The following is a 20,332-nucleotide window of genomic DNA, read 5'->3' as shown; positions in this document are numbered from 1 at the left end:
TTTAAAGCTACATTAACTCTCAATGATCGTAAAGTGCTTATTATTTAGAATTCTTTTTTTCTTCTATTTGGCTACCTACACACAGTAGAAGTAAATATGTCTAAAATTGGTGCTGGCTTTGATAAGCCACGGTGATGACATCAGCCTGACTTCTAGCTTCTGGAATGCAGAACTGAAACCTTACAGAGATTTGTGGGCTATGAGGTCCCAACATAACTCTCCTTGTCACCACCTATGATCCATTCTAAGCCAAGACTCCTGCTCTAAATATATTTACTACACAATTAAACAAGAGTATTCTGGAATATCGGTGTTGTCAAATGCAGGAGTGGTGGGGGTGGGGTGGGGTTGGGTGAGAGGAGAAAAGGAACTACAGTTTTGTTAAAAAGTACAAAGATTTTAAAATTGTACATGGTGTACGACAATGTTAATGTAAACTAATAGGAATTTTCATGTGTATTCTATCACAATTAAAAAAAGAAAAGCTCTGGACTTCTATGGTCCTGCCATGAAGAGTCCAATGCAGGAGACACCGGTTGGATCCCTAGTGGGGGAACTAAGATTCCATAAGCTGCAAGATACAGATAAAAACGAAAACAAGAAAAAAGGAAAAACAAAACAAAACAAAAACCCTATACGTGGATGGTTTCTGAAAACTGTGCCATAGATTCAAGGAGTTTTCACAACTGTCTAATAAATTTCTAGGTCTGATATGTCATCTGTTGTAACCTTGTCACAATGACCAGATCGCTCTTGCAGGAATATTTACTGAGCCAGGTTGCTGGGGGCCTAAAAAAGCAACCATTCATCAGGAATTAGTAAATAGCACTTACACCAAATGTCGAGCTAAACGGACTGCGGAATAAAACCTGGAAATTAAGATGTAAGAACGGGTGTTAGACAAGGAGCATGTGGAAACGTCACTTGCTCCCGGGCTGTGGGCCCCGTGAGGAGCTGGTAAGTGCAGAAACCTCTACGTCCTATCCCAGAAAGGGCCTTGCCATCAGCCCCGTGCAGTGATCACAAGGACAAGCAAAAGCTGGTACGAGGGAGTTAGTAGGCCTCGGGGCCCACGGGATGACCGTGGGTTCTAGCACTTCCTAGAGGGCGCAGCGCAATTTCAAAGGACGGAGGCTGGCCGAGGGCGAGAAGCCCCTTCACTCTCCTGCCTCGCGTCTGCCTGCTAGCAAAGCGAGCGGCGGCTGCTGCGGGAGGACGCGCACTAGCTCAGAGGCTGTGCCTGTCTGCGGGGTAGGGGGCCGCCGGTAAAGTACTTCTGCAGAGTGAAAATCGACTCAACTTGCGAGAGGTATTTGAAATAAGGAGAAAACCCAGAGTACCGGGCTAGAGTTGTCATCGCCATTCTATTCTGCTCCTAGTACTCCCGGGAGAAACCAGTTTCTGCACCAGCAGTGAACACGTGGGTATCTTCTTACTCTCTCAGATTAGAATGTGAGCACCCCTGGGGTCTCCAGGCGTGCACAGCCAGAGCCTAATGCGATGCCTTGCCCTTGGAAGGTGCTCAGCAAGTAAATGAGGAGCTACGCTCTGAAGCCGAGACCAAGACAGCGCAGGTAGAGCCCTCTCCAAAGTTCTCTGCTTGCAGACACGCCCCTGCAGGTGCTGTCACTTCTCAAAGTCTTCACTGCCCGCCGGCGCGCACGCGCCCACCCCGAACTCCCCAAGCCCTGGAACTACCTACCAGCAACGGCGACCAGCAGACCGAGAGCACGCACATGATCCCCATGAGCTGGATGGCCGTCTCTGTCGTGATTCGGCCCCACTGGGCGCTGGACTGCGACGCCGTGGCCTTGGCCCTGCAGCGGGACACCAGGGCCTTAATGGTGGCCAAGTTGCAGGCGAAGGTGACCACCAGCGCCGAGAGCCCCAGTATGGCAAAGGCAGAAGCGAAGAAAACGTTGCCCCAGTTTTGCCGGGAGTTAGTCCCGTTGCCCCCAGGCCCGGTGCTAATGAAGCACCAAGTCCCGGGCCACTGGATAGTATACTGACCTACGCCCAGCACCGGCAACAGGGCGAAGGCGAGCACGGCCAGCCATACGCCTAGCAGCACGGCGCGGGTGACGCTGGTCTTCATGTGGCTTGAGTACCAGTGCGGCGCCCGGGTGGCCAGAGCCCGCTCGACGGCCATGGCGCTGGCAATGAAGAGCGAGGAGAGCCCAAAGACAGTCATGGTCAGGCCGAAGAAGGTGCATAACCTCCCCGACGGGTCGAGCTGCTCCCAGCGCTGGTGGGACAAGTAGAGGACGATGACCACCGGGCTGGTGAGCAGCTGCCCGACCATGTCGGTGAGCGCCAGCCAGCCGATGCACAGCAGGAACGACTTCTTGCGCTTGCCCTCCCGGCGCCTGTAGCTCTTCGACACGAGCGTTATGGCCAGCGCGTTGCCCACGAACCCGGTGATCATCATGGTCATCGAAAAGGCTACGGACACCGAGCCGCAGTCCTCGCTGGGTTCCGGGGGCAGCGTGAGGTTGTTTGGCGCCTCAACGGCGCGCTCGGCCGCCCAGATGCCCGGGTCGGAGTGGTTGAAGCGCGTACAGAAAGGAGCGCTCGCGTGGTCTCGGGTCGCCTTCATATTGCCTTGGAGGTGAGGAAGGGACGGCACCTTGAGAACTGCGACGAGAGCCGGCAGACCCGGCGCAGGAGGCGGCGGCTGTCGGTGGTGACCGGGGCTGGGGCTGGGGTCGCAGCTAGGCTGCCCTCCATGATGCGGGGCGCAGCCGCCGCCTCACTTCGCCACTAAGGCGGCGGCGCCCGGGCTCCCAGGCCAAGCAGGCAGCCGTGCCGTCGGCTCCCAGGCGTCCGGAGGTGCCCGGGCGCCTGCTATAAGCCCGAGGGGGGCGGGGCGCCCGTGGGCGTGGGCCAAAGTGCAGTGGGAGGAGGATGCAGAGGCAGCAGAGAGCCTCCCTCCCTCCCTCCCTCTCTCTCTCTCTCCTTTCTCTCTCTCTCCCTCTCTCTCTCTCCCCCCCCCCCCTCTCTCCCTCTCTCTCTCTCTCTCCCCCTCTTTCTTTCTCGCTGCGGCTTGATCACTGCTTTGGCTGCCTGGGCTCCGAACATCCTTCCGCCCCCGGAGGACTCCTCTAGAAATGGCCCAGCTCCTGCCGGGAGTGGCAGCCCAGCTAGGCTGCCCCGCGCGGCCCCGCGCCTCTTCAGGTTCTCTGCCAGAGGAGAGTTCGTGGAGAGGCTGGGGATAAAAGGTCTCCCTCGGCTACCCCACCTCAGGCAAGTTGCCAAGGTGTTTGCCTTCCTCCTTCTCCATCCACAGAGGCTCGCTCAAGGACCGGATCTTCCTCCCGACGCTCTTTTGTAACCCTGGCAAGTGTTATCTTACCTACCTGACCCTGAGCAATCTAGGCAAACCACACTCCTGATACGTAGATAAGCGTGAACATTTTTCCCTTTCTGCTTTGGGACTCTCGCATGATCTTAAGCAGGCCAGGTTGCTCTGTCCCCAGGGGCGCACTGAAACTGAAAAACCAATAGTGCCATAAGATTTAAGGGAATAGGGTACAGGAAGACAAAATCAGACTGTCAGATTCAAAAATAAAGAAATCCCAACTACCAACCCCTTCCATCACCCGCCTAAATTCTCCTTCCTTAACATTAAATATACATATATATATATATATTAATTAATTAAAAATATTTAAAAAGTTAGGGCAAAAGGGGCTAGAGGCAGGTGGCTGGCATTCACTATTTCATTGTTTCAGCACATCTGAAATATTGAAATCAAAGGCTGCTAGCCTGTTTGAGTGAGGGGAGGTGGGGCAGAGAAACAAGGCAAACTCTTACAAAGCCATCTTTCTCCACCTTGGACCATTCTTATGCAATTAGGACTAGAAATTGCATTTAGATGTTATGAAGGTCTTCACATTTAGTGAAAATGGGCATAATCGCCTAGTAACATCTTTTACTAAGCCAATATTTTATGTTTCACAACCATTTCCCTATTTTTTCCCCAGACATCCTCCAAGTATTGTTATTACTCCCCCTTTAAGGTGAGGTAACTGAGGCTCCCGAAGTTAAAGGATGTGCCCAAGTCTTTCAGCAATTCTCCAGTCTCCAACTTCTTATCTGAAGCACAGTATTCTTTACATAGATACCGTAACCACTCTAAACAGGTGATAAGACCAGCAGTTCTCAAATCTAGGGAGAGACTAGTTTTTCTGCCTTTTCATCTTGTCGGGGAATGGAAAGATTTTAAAAATTATTTTCGAACTTCATTTTTCCTCATATTTAAGAAATTAGATCTAATCATTCAACTCAGTCGTTTCCCATGTCCGACTCTGTGCGACCCTATGGGCTGTAACCTGTGAGGCTCCTCTATCCATGGGATTCTCCAGGCACGAATACTGTAGCAGGTTGCCATGCCCTCCTCCAGGGGAGCTTCCTGTTCCAGGGATGGACTCCGCGGCATCTCCTACGTTTTCTGTATCACAGGCGGATTCTTTCCCACTGAGCCAGTTGGGAAGCCCATTTACTCAGCCCTATGAAGACCATTACTCAGACTTTCAGAGCAAGACTGGGTCAGTTCAGTTGTTTGTCTTTTCCAGCTTAGTTGATCTCCTTATTGGATGTAAAATAGTGGTAGGATATGAGAATGGAATATATTCCCTTGCATTCTTTCTATGCTGTTGTTTTGTCTCTGTATGAGAGTCTGAAAAAAAAAAATCATTATAGGCCTATATAGTTTTTAAAGGAGAAAAAGCAAAAAGAAAACGTAAACTCTATTTTCACAACATGCATTAATCACATCACTAATTTCGTGTTTTAGCTTTTTTCTTTTACTTTTTTGAAATTTATTTGTAATGCCATGTGTCTAATGAGAACAACTAAGAAGAAATAGAGAAGTGGTTCATTTTTAAAATCTTCCCCCAAGCTTTTATTAGTTTTAATTAGTCTCAAACTCATATTTGTGAAAATGTTTTTCTGAAGTGTCATTTTAAAAGTAAAATAATATTTGATGGTATTCTGATACAAGTTTTATCCAAAGCATTGGATTGAAAGTACATATCAAAATTTAATGTTATAGCAATAAAACTCTAGTGTAACTGTAAAGTAGATATCAAAATTTAATGTTATAGCAATAAAACTTTAGTGTAACTGTATATTTATTTTAAAATTTAAGACCTTTTCATGATTTATACATCAAAAAAAAAAAACCCAAAGCCAATATACAGTGACATCAAAAGTTATTGTTTTATTTATGAATGTTTGACCTCTTTGAAACTTTTCTTACCCTCACTGCAGTACACACCAGTTAGACTACATAAGAGTTAAAAGTATAAGGGCATATAGTATCAATTAATGTTACCCTCTCTTAACTCACCTCCACCAATGCCTTAAATGTACTACATTTCAGAATTTTTGTATAACACTTTCCTCCTTTCTGTGTATTGATTGCTTCATCTTATCCTCAGTTGTTTGTTTTGTAGTTATTCACCTTGAAAACAAGTAATTTGGAGGATCTGAGGTGTCACTATAGAATGCTGGCACAGAATGTCCCCGGATCCACGCTTCTTGGTGTCAGAACAGCAATAGTCTGAATTGTGTTGGTCTGGAACATCACCGCCCTCTAGTGACCCAAAGGTTAATAACATGCTATATAATTTCTGAACAATACATGCTTTGCTTAAGGACCTCTGATACTTTTCATAGGGGCCTAACATAACTATTGTCATTCTGTCTTTCTTTGAATGTCTGTCTAACCAATATTTCAGTGAGGATTAAAATTATAGAGTAAGGTAACTGAAAGACCACATATTCAAAAACTTTTGAAAAGATATTAAAGCATGCATTCACCTGTTATGTATTTTTAACTGATATTATGCCTAGAAGTGATTTTAGTCCATAAATTTAAATCCCCTATTGTATCTTACATCTTAAAATTTCTGACATATGTCAGTACTTAGCAAGTGCTGATGAATTTATTGTATATACTTCTACTGAACTTCTATCAGGAAATCTTAAAATAGACATAAATTAAAAAAAAAATAAATCAGTCCTGAATAGTCACTGGAAGGACTGATGCTGAAGCTGAAGCTCCAATACTTTGTCCATCTGATGCAAGAACTGACTCATTGGAAAAGACCCTGATGCTGGGAAAGATTGAAGGCAGGAGGAAAAGGGAACAACAGAGGATGAGATGGTTGGATGGCATCACCAACTCAATGGGCATGAGTTTGAGCAAACTCTGGGAGTTGGTGATGGACAAGGAAGCCTGGTGTGCTGCAGTCCATGGGATAGCAAAGAGTCAGACATGACTAACTGAACTGGAAAAATTAATAGTTTCACACAATCAAGCCCTTGATTATCTGAAAATATCTGCAGTTCTTACTCTATAGAGCCAACTACTAATTTCAGAATGTTTTCAAGTCATTTATTCAATAAGTATTGAGACTTGTCTACCAGTCTAGTAGTTAAGACTCCTTGCTTCCAATGCAGGGGATGCAGGTTCAATTTTTGGTGGGGGAACTAAGATCCCACATGCTGCATGGTGCAGCCAAAAATAAATAAATAGTGAGCACCCACACTATGTCAGACACCATACAGTCGTCAAGGACACAAGAAAAACAAAAGTTTCTACATTTATGGAGTTTGTATTTTAATGGAAACTCTTGATATTTTACCCAAAATAACAGAAGAAAGAATGCTAAACTCAGTGGCTTTTGTGATGTCATGCAAATCAAGAAACCCAATTTTAGAAACAATGTACAGTTTTGAAGAAAAAGTAGAAAAATGTATATAGTATTCAGGATCAAGTAAGATTTATCTCAGGAACACAAGGTAGATGTAGCTCTCAAACATTAATCAATATAATTAAGAGTTCAACAAAATAGACACTTTAAGTCTTTTCTAAATCAATTATCTTGATACCCTAAGTCCTTTTTATTGACTGCCTCTTTTCCAAACTTTTGTTTCATTATATGCCTAGTAATTTTTAACTGAAAACTGGACATTACCATTCATATACTGTAGTGACTGTGGATTTCATTTCTTCTGAAGATTACTGATTTGGTGGTGATGGGGTGGTCCTTTTGGCAGTTAATGTGCCTGGATTCAAAACGCTAACATTTTCTCTCCACTGATAGGCAGCTACTGTTATCTCGTCTCTTCATGACTGCTCTTTAAGCCTGGTTTCTTGTGAATTGATCTATCCTATCTAATGCAAAGAGCCAACTCATTGGAAAAGACCCTGATGCTGGGAAAGACTGAAGGCAAAAGAAAAAGGGGGTAGCAGAGGATGAGATGGTTAGATGGCATCACTGCCTCAATGGACATGAATTGAGCAAACTTTGGGAGACAGCAAAGGACAGAGGAGCCTAGCATGCTACAATCCATGGAGTCACAAAGAGTTAGACATGATTTACCAACTGAACAACAACATACCTATATGATTTGTTGATTGTTCAGTGATGGGGATCATTCTGTCTGGTTTATTTGCTTATAGCGGGGGTGTCTTCTGATTTCTAGCTGTTTTGTCAGTTTGGGGCTGTGCCCTGGTATTTCAAGCCTGTGAAGCTTCAGCTTGCTTTTTAAAATTAGGTTCCAGGGCGATTCTGTCATTCACATATAGTTTGGCTGTCAAATGTAGATTTGGGCAGAAGTTCTAGTTCACTTTCTGTGGTTCTCATTATTTGAATTTCCTATTTAAATCTCAGTGGTTTTTCTAAACGTGAACTCCCATCTCTTGCACTTTTTGCCAATGAGGGCAGTTTCTCTACTACTATTTCCTATGAGATAGTCATGAGGATTGGATATCACCTCAGTCCAAAAGACCAGAAGTCTTAATTCTTACTCCTGTCAGTTGCAGTTTTTTTGAGATTATTTTTTTCTCCTAGCTCTGTGTGCTTTTGAATGCTTTCCAATAAATTTAAATAGTTGTTGTTTTAAATCTTTTAACCAGACTTTATAATTGTTATTTGCAGGACAGTGATATTGGCATAATGATATACATGCAGTTCAATGGAATAATATGCTTATGTTATTCCATTGAACTTTATATAGACGTGTGTGTGTGTGCTCAGTCATGTCTGACTCTGTGCAACCCCATGATAACTCACCAGGCTCCTCTGTCCATGGAATTTTCTAGGCAAGAACACTAGAACGGGTTGCTATTTCCTTTTCCAGGGAATCTTCCCAACCCAGGGATGGAACCCTCGGCTCTTGTGTCTCCTGCACTGGTAGGTGGATTCTTTACCACTAGTTCCACCTGGGAAGCCCACTTTATATAGATATGTATGTGTATATATATATATATATATATATATATGTGTGTGTGTGTGTGTGTATATATATATATATATACATACACAGAAATATAAAGATATGTATACACACATACATACATAAATGCAAATTCAGTTAATTTTCAACAAAGTGTTAAGGTAATTCAGTAAAGTCTTCACAAATGGTGCTGGGAAAACTGGATACCTATATGCAAATAAAAATGAACACAATCCTTATCTCACACCACACACAGAGTTTCATACATTAAACAAATTTATTTAATCTTAAGACTATAAACCTTCTAAATTAAAATAGGAGAAAAATTCTGATTTCTTTACCCTCTCATTGTTACTAGAAGTACTCCTACAGCTTTTTCTTGTCTTTTGATCATTTAACAAATGTGATTATTACTTTTGGTCATTATATATAGAAATTCTTTATAGTCTTATTAAATACCAGGAACAATCTTTTTTTTCTTGAATGTTTGGGGCATAATTTTTCTGAATGTTTAGGTTATAATTTTTTGTTATTAGCAGCAATTACAATAACATTTTTATATTTATTGGTATGTACATTTGTGGGGCTTATTTTTATCATGATAAATCCTTAGGAGAGGATTGATAGATCCCAAATTTGTATCCACAGCCTATACTTCCCCTGGAATTCTAGCCTCATTTATCCAAGTGACTGTCATCCCACTTGGATAACCCAGTAACACCACAGTATGTTCAAATGGAACTTCAAATTTTCTTCCCCACTCCTGGTTATACCTGAGTCTTCCCCATTGCAATGTATAATAATGCCATCCACAAACTCAAGCCAGAAATCAAATGGCCATCCTTGACTCTTCATTTTCCATTGTTTCTCTTTTCCAATCCATTATCCAGTAATATTAATTCTATTTCCAAAATACACATTCACTGTCTCCATCTCCACAGCTACTATCTTGGTTCAGGTCACTGCCATCATTTACCTAATCTACTGCTACTGTTTTTAATTGTCTTGGTTTTATCATTTTAAATTTTATTGTGACAAAATAAGCTAAGCAAAGCTTAAATAGCATGTAGATTTTATTTTAAAAAATTGCTATGGCTGTGCTGAGTCTTGCCGTGTGCAGGCTTCTCCCTGTGGTGGCTTCTCTTGTTGCGGTGTTCAGGCTCTAGAGCATGCGAGCTTCGGGAGTTGCAGTGCATGGGCCCCAGGCTCTAGAGCACAGGCACAGTAGTTGTGGTACACGGGCTTAGCTGCCCCGAGGCATGTGGGATCTTCCTGGATCACAGATTGAACCTGTCTCCTGCATTGGCGGATTCGTTACCATTGGGCCACCAGGGAAGCCCATATATTTTTAAAAGTTAGTGATATTTTCTACACCTGTCCTTAATTTTACTTCCAAACTAACCAATATGAACAGGTTGTGGTGTATGACTTCAGATTTTTCTTTATGCTCATACAAAGATACATTCACTTACAATACATGGATTCCTGCTGCTTTGTTTGCAGGCTCTGAATTACAATCTGAGTAAAATATATTTTACTGTTAGTTTGGATCTCCCTAACTAGTAAAGTTAAATCCATTTTCACATGTCTATTAACTTCCTCGTTGATTTTTGTGCACTGCCCATTGGATTATCATTATACTATTAATTCGCAGGAGCTCTTTGGATATTTAGATACCCATCACCTGTTTCTTATTTTCCTACCCTATCATTTTTCTTTTTTGTGTGTCATGTTTACTACCATATGTAGAAAATTTGTTCAGTAAAATGTTCATCTTTCCCTTTATGATTTTAGGATTATTGCTTAAGAAAGTTAGTGTTTCTCCTTAATTTCTATACTCATTACATTTTGGAAAATACTGCTTTAATAATGTTTAATCAAATAGATTTAATTTTTATTAAAAAAGTTAAACTTCCACCTTATTAAGCTAACTAGCACTATTTATTAAGTAAATCATAATTCTTCTCTTAAATACCATTTATCATATACTAAATTTCTATATAGCCTAGAATCTAGATCTTACTTTCTAAATATCATTCTTCAATAAGAACCACCAGAACTCCTTGGAGAAATGACTGATTGATGGCTGAGACAGGGAAGATATGAGCCTACAACATCTGTATTATCAAAAATTAGACTGCTCAAAAGACAAAAGGATGGTGATATGTCAAAAACACAGGAGTCAACGTAAAACAGTTCCCAATGGCTAATTGGAACAATCGGACCAATAAAATAATGGAATCCTGAATATAATTCAAATGTAAATATACACAGGCCCATACTGATATAAATGAGTAAATAAATGAGTAAAAAAGAGGCAAGCCTGCTTAATATATGTAGATACTCCCCTCTCCAGGAACTGAAACATAGTCCCCCTTATTGAGAGTATGCTTGACTTCATGACTTTCAGGCATTTATTGTGCTTTGAGTTTCAGATACTGCATTTTTAGATAGATGATTGGTGGCAATCCTGCACCATCAGAAAATGGTATTTTTAAAAATAAGAGTATTTTAGACTTAAGGTATGTATATTGTCCTTTTAGACATAATATCACACACTTAACAGACTTTGGTATAGGGTAAACATAATTTATATGCACTAGCAAGCCAGTAAGTTTATGTGAGTCGCTTTACTGTGATACCTGGTTTACTGTGGTGGTCTGGAACTGAACCAGCAGTATCTCCAACGTATGCCTGTGCTTCCAAAGAATATAGTATTAAAAAGAAAATAGTAGTACCTTTATAATGGAGAAATCTGGCAAACCCTGTCTTAACAAAGTGATGGTTAACATTTCCAGTAATGTCATGTGGATATATCTCTTGATATGTGATGAGGAAGGCACTTCATTCCTACAGTAACCTTTCTAAAACCCATAACCCCAGTCTAATCATGAAAAGAAAGTAACAGATAAACCCCAAATGAAGGTCATTCTACAGGATACCCGGAGAAGGCAATGGCACCCCACTCCAGTACTCTTGCCTGGAAAATCCCATGGATGGAGGAGCCTGCTAGGCTGCAGTCCATGGGGTCGCTAAGAGTCAGACACGACTGAGTGACTTCACTTTCACTTTTCACTTTCCTGCATTGGAGAAGGAAATGGCAACCCACTCCAGTGTTCTTGCCTGGAGAATCCGAGGGACAGGGGAGCCTGGTGAGCTGCCGTCTATGGGGTCGCACAGAGTCGGACACAACTGAAGCGACTTAGCAGCTACAGAATACTGGAAAAGTACTCTGGTGGTCAGGTATTCTGTAGAATACCTGGTAAACTGGTAGAAATTAAAGGAAATCTGGAGTTAACAGTAATGTGTGAATATTGGTTTCTTGTATTCTTGCAAATTATGCCAAATATTAAGGGTATAGGAACTCTTATTATCTTGGCAAGTTTTCTATATATATAAAATTATTCCCCCCAAAGATATTAAGGGTGTATTCTTTTCTGTAATCTCTTAATTCCACTAAGTTACTTATATTTCTAGGTGAATAGTTTTGACTGGCTCAGATCACTAACTCCTTATTGCAAAATTCAGACTTAAATTGAAGAAAGTAGGGAAAACCATTAAACCATTAAACGACCTGAATCAAATCCATTATGATTATACAGTGGAAGTGAAGGGATTAGATCTGACAGAGTGCCTGAAGAACTATGGATGGGGTTTGTAACACTGTATAGGAGGCCGTGATCAAAACAATCCCCAAGAAAAAGAAATGCAAAAAGGCAAAATGGTTGCGTGAAGAGGCCTTACAAATAGCTGAGAAAAGAGAAGTAAAGGCAAAGGAGAAAAGGAAAGATCTACCCATCTAAATGCAGAGTTCCAAATAGCAAGGAGAGATAAGAAAGCCTTCCTCAGCAATCAGTGCAAAGAAATAGAGGAAACCAATAGATTGGGAAAGACTAGAGATCTCTTCAAGAAAATTAGACATACCAAGGAAACATTTCACGCAAAGATGGGCACAGTAGATGACAGAAATGGTGTGGATCTAACAGAAGCAGAAGATATTAAAAAGAGGTGGCAAGAATACATAGAACTGTACAAAAAAGAGCTTCACAACCAAGATGATCACTCACCTAGAGCCAGACATCCTGGAATGTGAAGTCAAGTGGGCCGTAGGAAGCATCACCATGAACAAAACCAGTGGAGGTGATGGAATTCCAGTTGAGCTATTTCAAATCCTAAGATGATGGTGTGAAAATGCTGCATTCAGTATGGCAGCAAATTTGGAAAACTCAGCAGTGGCCACCGGACTGGAAAAGGTCAGTTTTCATTCCAATCCCAAAGAATGTTCAAACTGCCCCACAATTGCACTCATCCCACATGCTAGCAAACTAATGCTCAAAATTCTCTAAGCTAGCCTTCAGCAATACGTGAACCGAAAACTGTTGGATTTTCAAGCTGGATTTAGAAAAGGCAGAGGAACTAGAGATCAAATTGCCAAGATCTGTTGGATCATAGAAAAAGCAAGAGTTCCAAAAAAATTTCTACTTATGCTTTACTGACTACTCCAAAGCCTTTGACTGTGTGGATCACAACAAACTGTGGAAAATTCTGATGAGATGGGAATACCAGACCACCTTACCTGCCTTCCGAGAAATTTGTATGCAGGTCAAAAAGCAAGTAAGAACCAGACATGGAAAAACAGACTGGTTTCAAATTGGGAAAAGAGTACATCAAGGCTGTATAGTCACCTTGCTTATTTAACTTATATGCAAAGTACATCATGTGAAATGCCAGGCTAGATGAAGCACAAGCTGGAATCAAGATTGCCAGAACTATCAATAACCTCAGATATGCAGACACCACCCTTATGGCAGAAAAAGAGGGACTAAAGAGCCTTTTGATGAAAGTGAGAGTGAAAAAGCTGGCTTAAAACTCAACAGTCAAAAAAGATCATGGCATCTGGTTCCATCAGTTCATGGCAAATAGGAGGGGAAACAATGCAAACTGTGACAGACTTTCTTTTCTTGGGCTCCAAAATCACTACAGATGGTGACTGCAGCCATTTAAAGATGCTTGCTCCTTGGAAGAAAAATATGACAAATCTAAACAGCATATTAAAAAGCAGAGACATTATTTGGCAAACAAAGGCCTGCCAAAGCTATGGTTTTTCCAGTAGTAATGTATGGATGTGAGTTGGACTATAAAGCTGAGTGCTGAAGAACTGATGCTCTTGAACTGTGGTGTTGAAGACTCTTGCGAGTCCCTTGGACTGCAAGATCAAACCAGTCAATCCTAGTGGAAATCAGTCCTGAATATTCATTGGAAAGACTGAGGCTGAAACTCCAGTACTTTGGCCACCTGATGCAAAGAACTGACTCATTGGGAAAAGACCCTGATGCTGGGCAAGACTGAAAGCAGAAGGGACAACGAAAGATAGGGTTGAATGGCATCACGGACTTGACAGAGAATTTTGAGCAAGCTCAGGGAGTTTGTGATGGACAGCGAAGCCTGGAGTGCTGCAGTCCATGGGGTTGCAAGGAGTCGGACACGACTGAGTGACCAAACTGAACTAAGCTTCATGTAAACAGAATCAAATAGAGCACACATCAACTTCCCGTGTATTTGAAAGAGTGTTTTTTGTTGCTAGTGAGTTCTGTGTCAATTAGGTCAAGTTGACTTATCTCCCCATTTTTGCCATACAGTTCTATCAAGTTTTGTTTCATGTTTTCAACTATTACACACATAAATGCTTATGATTGATTATGCTTTTGACATACATGATTTATTCCTATTCTTTCATCAGTTTTTACTACATTATTTCCACCCTTTCACTTCTCACCTATTTGTATCTTTATGTTCACAATAGATTTCTTTTAAGAGCATATGGGTCTTGCTCCATTTATCTAGTTTGACAGTCTCTTTTATTATGGGGAGTGTTTGAACAGTGGTTGGGCTCAAACCTACTATTTTCCATCACGTTTCTTTTTTCTGCCTCCTTTTGCATTATTTGTGATTCCATTTTTTTCAAGTGTATTATGTGTAACTCCTGGTTATGTTCGGTGGCTGCTTTTATAGCATACATCTTCTCAAAGTACCTTCAAGATATGTACAACTTTGTTTATAACCCTACAAATAGCTCACTTCCATTTCCCCCATTTTGACCTGAGCAACTTCTGCTGTTTACTTGCACCTAAGTCTCACAGTCTATTTGCTTTAAACAATTATCTTTTAGTGACTTAAAAAACAAACCTGTATTTAACCACATAACACTTCCTGTGCTATTACTGTTTAGATCTAATTTCCATCTGATATCAATTTTCTTTTGCTAAAAAAAAAAAAATCTAATTTTTGTATTAGAGATTCAGCTTTGGAGAAGTTACAAAGTTTATACATTTGAACGGGTATATATAGAATAGGCTGATTTTTTAAAATACCTTTAAAGATACTGCATGATCTTGTTTTTCACTGTTCCGACAGTACTGGCTGTCATCCTTATTATTTCTATATAAATGACTTTTTCTCTGGCTGCTTTTCATCTTCGTCACAGGCTTTCAACAACTTGATTATGAATAGATCTGCTTAAATTTCCATGTCTAGGCTTAGACCTTGATATGGAATGCTTTGTGAGCAGCATTTAAGCTCAAGAATTTTACATCAACTGTTTTAGATTCATTTCCATAATTTGGGGAAAATATTACAAGTGAATTGTCCCAATATCCTCTTGGCATTTTTTCTATTGCAGGGTTTTAGTAATGCAGGTGCCGCAGCACCGGGTTATGCAGCCTGAGAAGTACTTACATGGTCTTCATTTCTGGTAGAGAATTAACGAGAACACTTTGCGACCTTTCCTTTTCGATGCTTCTTATGTATTAAGAACAGTGTGATACACAGCAATGCAATTCTCTAATTCCAACCACACCATTTACAAAGGTGCAAATATTTAACCTTCTCTGATCATGGTCACTAGTATCACATTAAAATTCTTAAGCTCTAATAGCCACATAATCCAAATTACAATAAGATGATTTATCTTTTCTGCTCAGAATTCTGATTTGAAGTATTTAAACACTGAAAAGGCAACATTTTCAGCAGATTTGAATAATTAGAGGTAATAATGTCATTAAGAGGATTAATGTAATTACTAATTCATCAGATTTGTGTCATCCACATCACTTTCATGTTTTTTCAGGTCTTTAGTTCACTAAAGAGCAAATAACTCCTAATTTACATTTCTTATAATAAATGTCCAAATCATCTTTGCCAATAAAATGAACTTCACTGGTGTAGTTATCAATCGATAGTATTTTATGCTATTTTCTATTAAAAGTTTTTAGGGCCTCAAAACCTATTAAATACGATTGTAACTAGTCTATGTTTACTGTTCTAAATTTTAAGTAAACATATGACAATATTTTAATAAACACAAAACCATTTTGACCTGTGTTCCTACACAAGAATGCAAAGGCTAATTTTTAACTTAGTTCCAAGAGTTATACATTCTAAAGGAATTCAATTTACCAATTCATAAGCAAACTTGCTTAGGTTGGTATTTTTGCAGACGTTAGGTATAAACCAATAGCTTACTAAAATTCTCTTGCTGCTGCTGCTAAGTCGCTTCAGTCATGTCCGACTCTGCGACACCATAGACAGCAGCCCACCAGGCTCCCCCATCCCTGGGATCAGAATAATTCTGTGCTTCCATCTTCGGGAATATAAAAAGAAACTAAACAAATTTCAAAACATATACCAGTAAGGCTTGATTTCCAATCTTCAGTTCAGTTCAGTTGCTCAGTCGTGTCCAACTCTTTGTGACCCCATGGAAATCTTCTCTTAGCTGTTTGCATAAACCTAAGTTGGTGTTTTACCGGGCTTCCCTGCTGGCTCAGATGTAAAGAATCTGCCTGTAATGCAGGAGACCTGGGTTCAAACCCTGGGTTCGGAAGTTCCTCTGGAGAAAGAAACAGCAACCCACTCCAGTATTCTTGCCTGGAGAATTTCAAGGACAAAGGAGCCTGGCAGGCTACAATCCATGGGGTCGCAAAGAGTTGGAGGTGTCTGAGTGACTTAACCCTTTTATGTTGGCATACATCAAGGGCAATAAACAGTGTTTACATGCAATTTCTACAGATTCTATACTACACTGAAGCATAGCTGGATGAGTAAATGCAAACCTTATTAGCTTGTGATGAAATGGAACTATTCAACTGGAAAAAAAAATCAAAAGTGTCCAGTTTGCTAACTGGCTATCGTAACTTCAGAAAGAAAACTCCTGCAACCAAATGTTTTCCAGTAAAGAATAAGCATTTATTAGTATTGGAGGAAAAAACTGACTAAACTCTAAGAAACATATTTATATTTATTCCTTTGTCAAACATGGTGCTAGCTATAGAATGCTCAAAGAGCTAGAAATACTGGGTAAAAGACTTTCAAGAAATTCACCTGAACTATGGAAACTCAGGAATCAGGGTGTGCATCTGAGTGTTTTGAATCAAGTCATGAAGATCAAGTGAAAAAGGGATGGTAATGAGATGTGTACAGGGCACAGGAAACTTGCACAGATGGAAATTTATCACAAGCAGTCAGCATGGCTCACGGGGATAGCTATATAGGCTTTGTGCTCAAGTCTGCTGGAACTGGCAGGGGGAAGGGAAGGTGTGGTAGTCAGAAAAGATTTTAGTTTAATCCTGAAAACCATAGGAAAATTTTTAAACAAGGAAATTACATGAACATAAACAGCTTATATGAGTACTGAAAGAATAACTGAGTATTGAAAGAATAACTACTTGGTTAAGTATCATTTAGCAAACACTGTGGAAGACCTCTACTAAATGTCAGAGGGGGAGTGAGTGAGTGTTGGTCACTCAGTTGCATCCAACTCTTTGCAACCCCAAGGGCTGTAGCCTGCTAGGCTCCTCTGTCCATGGGATTCTCCAAGCAACTGACCCAGGGATCGAACCCAGGTCTCCTGCACTGCAGGCGGATTCTTTACCATCTGCATATGCCATATGCCAGCCTGGAGGCCCAATAATCATTAAGAGCCAACTTTAATATCTTAGTCCATAAACCAAGACACTGGTAGCAGTAGTGGAGCACTGTGGGCTTGAGAACCACTGATTTAAGGTTGCTGCTGCTGCTGCTAAGTCGCTGTAGTTGTCCAACTCTGTGCGACCCCATAGACAGCAGCCCACCAGGCTCCGCCGTCCCTGGGATTCTCCAGACAAGAACACTGGAGTGGGTTGCCATTTCCTTCTCCAATGCATGAAAGTGAAAAATCAAAGTGAAGTCGCTGACTCGTGTCTGACGCTTAGTGACCCCATGGACTGCAGCTTACCAGGCTTCTCCGTCCATGGGATTTTCCAGTAAAGAGTTCTGGAGTGGGCTGCCATTGCCTTCTCTGATTCAAAGTTAAGTCAGATTTATTTGAGGTGGGAAGGCAAAAGAGAAATCTAAGAGGACCCTCCATCCTACATCACTGATAATGTTGTTTATCAATGTGAAACATACTAGTTTTGATGGACAGATTGCATGGGTAGAATTTAGATATGTTCAAACAGTTTGACATTTAAAAAGAAGACACACAGTAGGCAGTTTAATGGATCTGGTGCTATAGAAAGGGGTGAGTAGGAATACTTTAGTATTACCATACAAAATATCTGAGGCCACGAATAGGGAGTAATATTCAGTTATTTGCTGTATACTCATACGCTAGTCATAAAAATGTCCAATGTCATACAGGCTCCATGAAGTAAAAATTCAAATCTGGCTCTGACTCCAGGAGAAGAGTACAGATAGAAATGAAGTATCATTGCCAAATCCACCACTGGGATCATACCCATTCACTTCATATTACATTCAGGCTGGAGGTACTCAGTCTCTGATAATGCCACAGAGAACAGGCAGGTCACAGATGTTTCAGTTTGTGGGTAGGTACAAAACTCTTTGTTCTGACTGCCCGATTAAGGTCTTTAATTATCACTGTTTTCAAGCACTTTTCAATGTGGTGCAGTTTATTTCTGACAGCATTATTACTTGGTTCCTTCTTTTTCTAAGGTTTTAAACCACGAGAGTGTTTTGGATCTCCTAAAACACAACCAAATCTCGAGGCTTCACAAACTAGCTCACCTTATTCATCAGTAAACCTGTCCTTCAAGACTGCTCAAGTCAATTCCTTAGAGTTTGCCTCTTCACTCATACAAGACTGATTTTCTTCCCACTTTAGCAGAGACTTTATTGCTTCTATAAATAAGACCATTTCCCCACTAGATTGAGATTATGTGCAAGGGGCTGTCCTACATACATTTTGCCTTCAAATCCAGGTCTTATTCAACTGAATAATGTATATAGCTTTCTTCTTCTTATGTATATTTTAATTATTCATTTATGTATGTTACCAATTATTGTTATTTTCTTATGCTAGTATGTTTACTTTGCTAAATACAGGCATTTGCAAACTATTAGTATCACATGTTCATCTTTTAACCATGTGCAATGCTACAACACCCTCTCGTAAGCATCCGTGTGCTTCAATGTGGCTGGGAAAAAACAAAACTGTGTTGGCTCTAATGCCACCTGAATTAATTCTTACTGATATTATATTTAACTGTCTAGGCTCCTATTTAAAGTCAAAGCTATCACCATCACCAAGGTCTAGATTTTATTCCCTCACCTACCTGATGATAAACCTCCAACAATTCTTCCTTCCTTTCCTTTCTCCATCATCTACCAGAGAATGGAGGCAAGTCAAAGGTTAAGAGTCAATCTGAAAAGGACGCTCAATGGCCAAAGTTGGAAGTTTGAGCAGAAAATAACATAGCATTCAACTATGACTTAAAGAATAAATATGCAGAAGTCCATACAAGTGTAAATAAATAGGAGATAAATCTACAAGTGAATTCAAATCTGTGTAGACAGCCTTTTCCCTCAGGGTGCTGGAATTTAACTCTCCCCGTCCCAACTCTGAAGGTGAGCTACACTTAGTGACTTGCTGACAAAGAATGGAGTAGATTAAGGGGAAAAAAACTGAACTACAATGGTGATTTCAGGCAATTTCTGTGAAAAGGGCACTTTTCTTCTGTGGTATTTGCTCTGAAACTCATACTCAGTCTAATCACAAGAAAAACCAGACAAACTTTAGAGGGACATTCTAAAGGATACCCAGTCAGTACTCCTCTTAAGTCATCAAAGGCAAGGCAAGAATGACAACCTGTCAGACCAGAGGAGACTGGAGATTTATGAGAAACAAGTGGAAGTGTAACGTAGCACCCTGGATTAATGGAAAAATACTGAAATTCAAGTAAAACCTGGACTGTAAGTAACAGTAACATATCAATGTTGGTTTCTTAGTTTTGACAAAATCACAGGGTGATATGCTAATGATGGTAGAGACTGGGTGGGAGTACGTGGGAACGTTCTGTTCAGCCTTTGCAACTTTTCTGTAAATTTTAAGTTATTTCAAAATAGTATGTCTACTTATCCACCTACTTATAAAAGACTAAAATTAACACCTTCTTACTAAATCAGATGTTAAAAAAATTCTATTTTGACTTAACATTTATCTCCTCAAACAGGTTATTTGGTTGTTACTAGAGGTAATACTGATTATCTGCCATGAGACTTGGGGATGAATACCCATTAAGCCACTCCTCTGTGATTCCCTTGGGCAAATTTTAATTTCCTTAAACTGTAATCTTTCGGTTTGTAAAACATGGGACGATATACAATAGTATGTAAAGATGACAGGAAGAATTAGCCAGGAAATCAGTATTACATACCTTCAACTGCCTTTAAACAAAACTCCATTGTTTTCCAGAAATAAAATTATTTCCAGTTTAGGAAAGCTATCAAGTTATTTCTATTAAAAAACAAAACATCTAACAATTATGTCAAAATTGTTAGGGAAGAAAAGAGAAATTTCATACCATCTTACCAGCATCTATTGAAACAGCACTGGCTGTGGAAGCCAAATATCGAGGAGATGTGAGGAAAAAAAAATCAGTTTTACCTTGGTACATGTGCCTAGACAGTCTTATGCTTATAGCTTGCTCTGGACTTGGAATCTGTTGCCAATACCAACTATTCAATATTGTTTAGATAAAAGGATTCTAAATACAAATTTAAGAACACTTAGCAGTTAAAAAAGATCCTTGTT

The 20,332-nt window shown here is 40.5% G+C and overlaps 1 protein-coding gene across 8 annotated transcripts in view; it reads right to left on the bottom strand.

The window, feature by feature from the left end:
* Positions 1–2,844, bottom strand: part of PTGER3 (prostaglandin E receptor 3) — a 231,317-nt gene extending 228,473 nt beyond the window's left edge. For 6 of the 8 annotated variants that reach the window (XM_027536890.1, XM_027536887.1, XM_027536892.1 and 3 more), the window contains exon 1: positions 1,703–2,841. In XM_027536890.1, coding sequence (XP_027392691.1) covers positions 1,703–2,596 — 894 coding nt within the window. In that variant the 5' untranslated portion in view covers positions 2,597–2,841. Of the gene's footprint in view, positions 1–1,702 lie in introns of all 8 variants that reach the window. The other 2 variants (XR_003510332.1, XM_027536894.1) reach the window with 2 other exon arrangements.
* Between the last annotated feature and the right edge of the window lie 17,488 nt (positions 2,845–20,332).

The sequence above is a fragment of the Bos indicus x Bos taurus genome, chromosome 3, assembly GCF_003369695.1.
Source record: "Bos indicus x Bos taurus breed Angus x Brahman F1 hybrid chromosome 3, Bos_hybrid_MaternalHap_v2.0, whole genome shotgun sequence".
NCBI classification, from domain to species: domain Eukaryota; kingdom Metazoa; phylum Chordata; class Mammalia; order Artiodactyla; family Bovidae; genus Bos; species Bos indicus x Bos taurus.
This window is presented reverse-complemented; position numbering and strand designations above follow the sequence as displayed.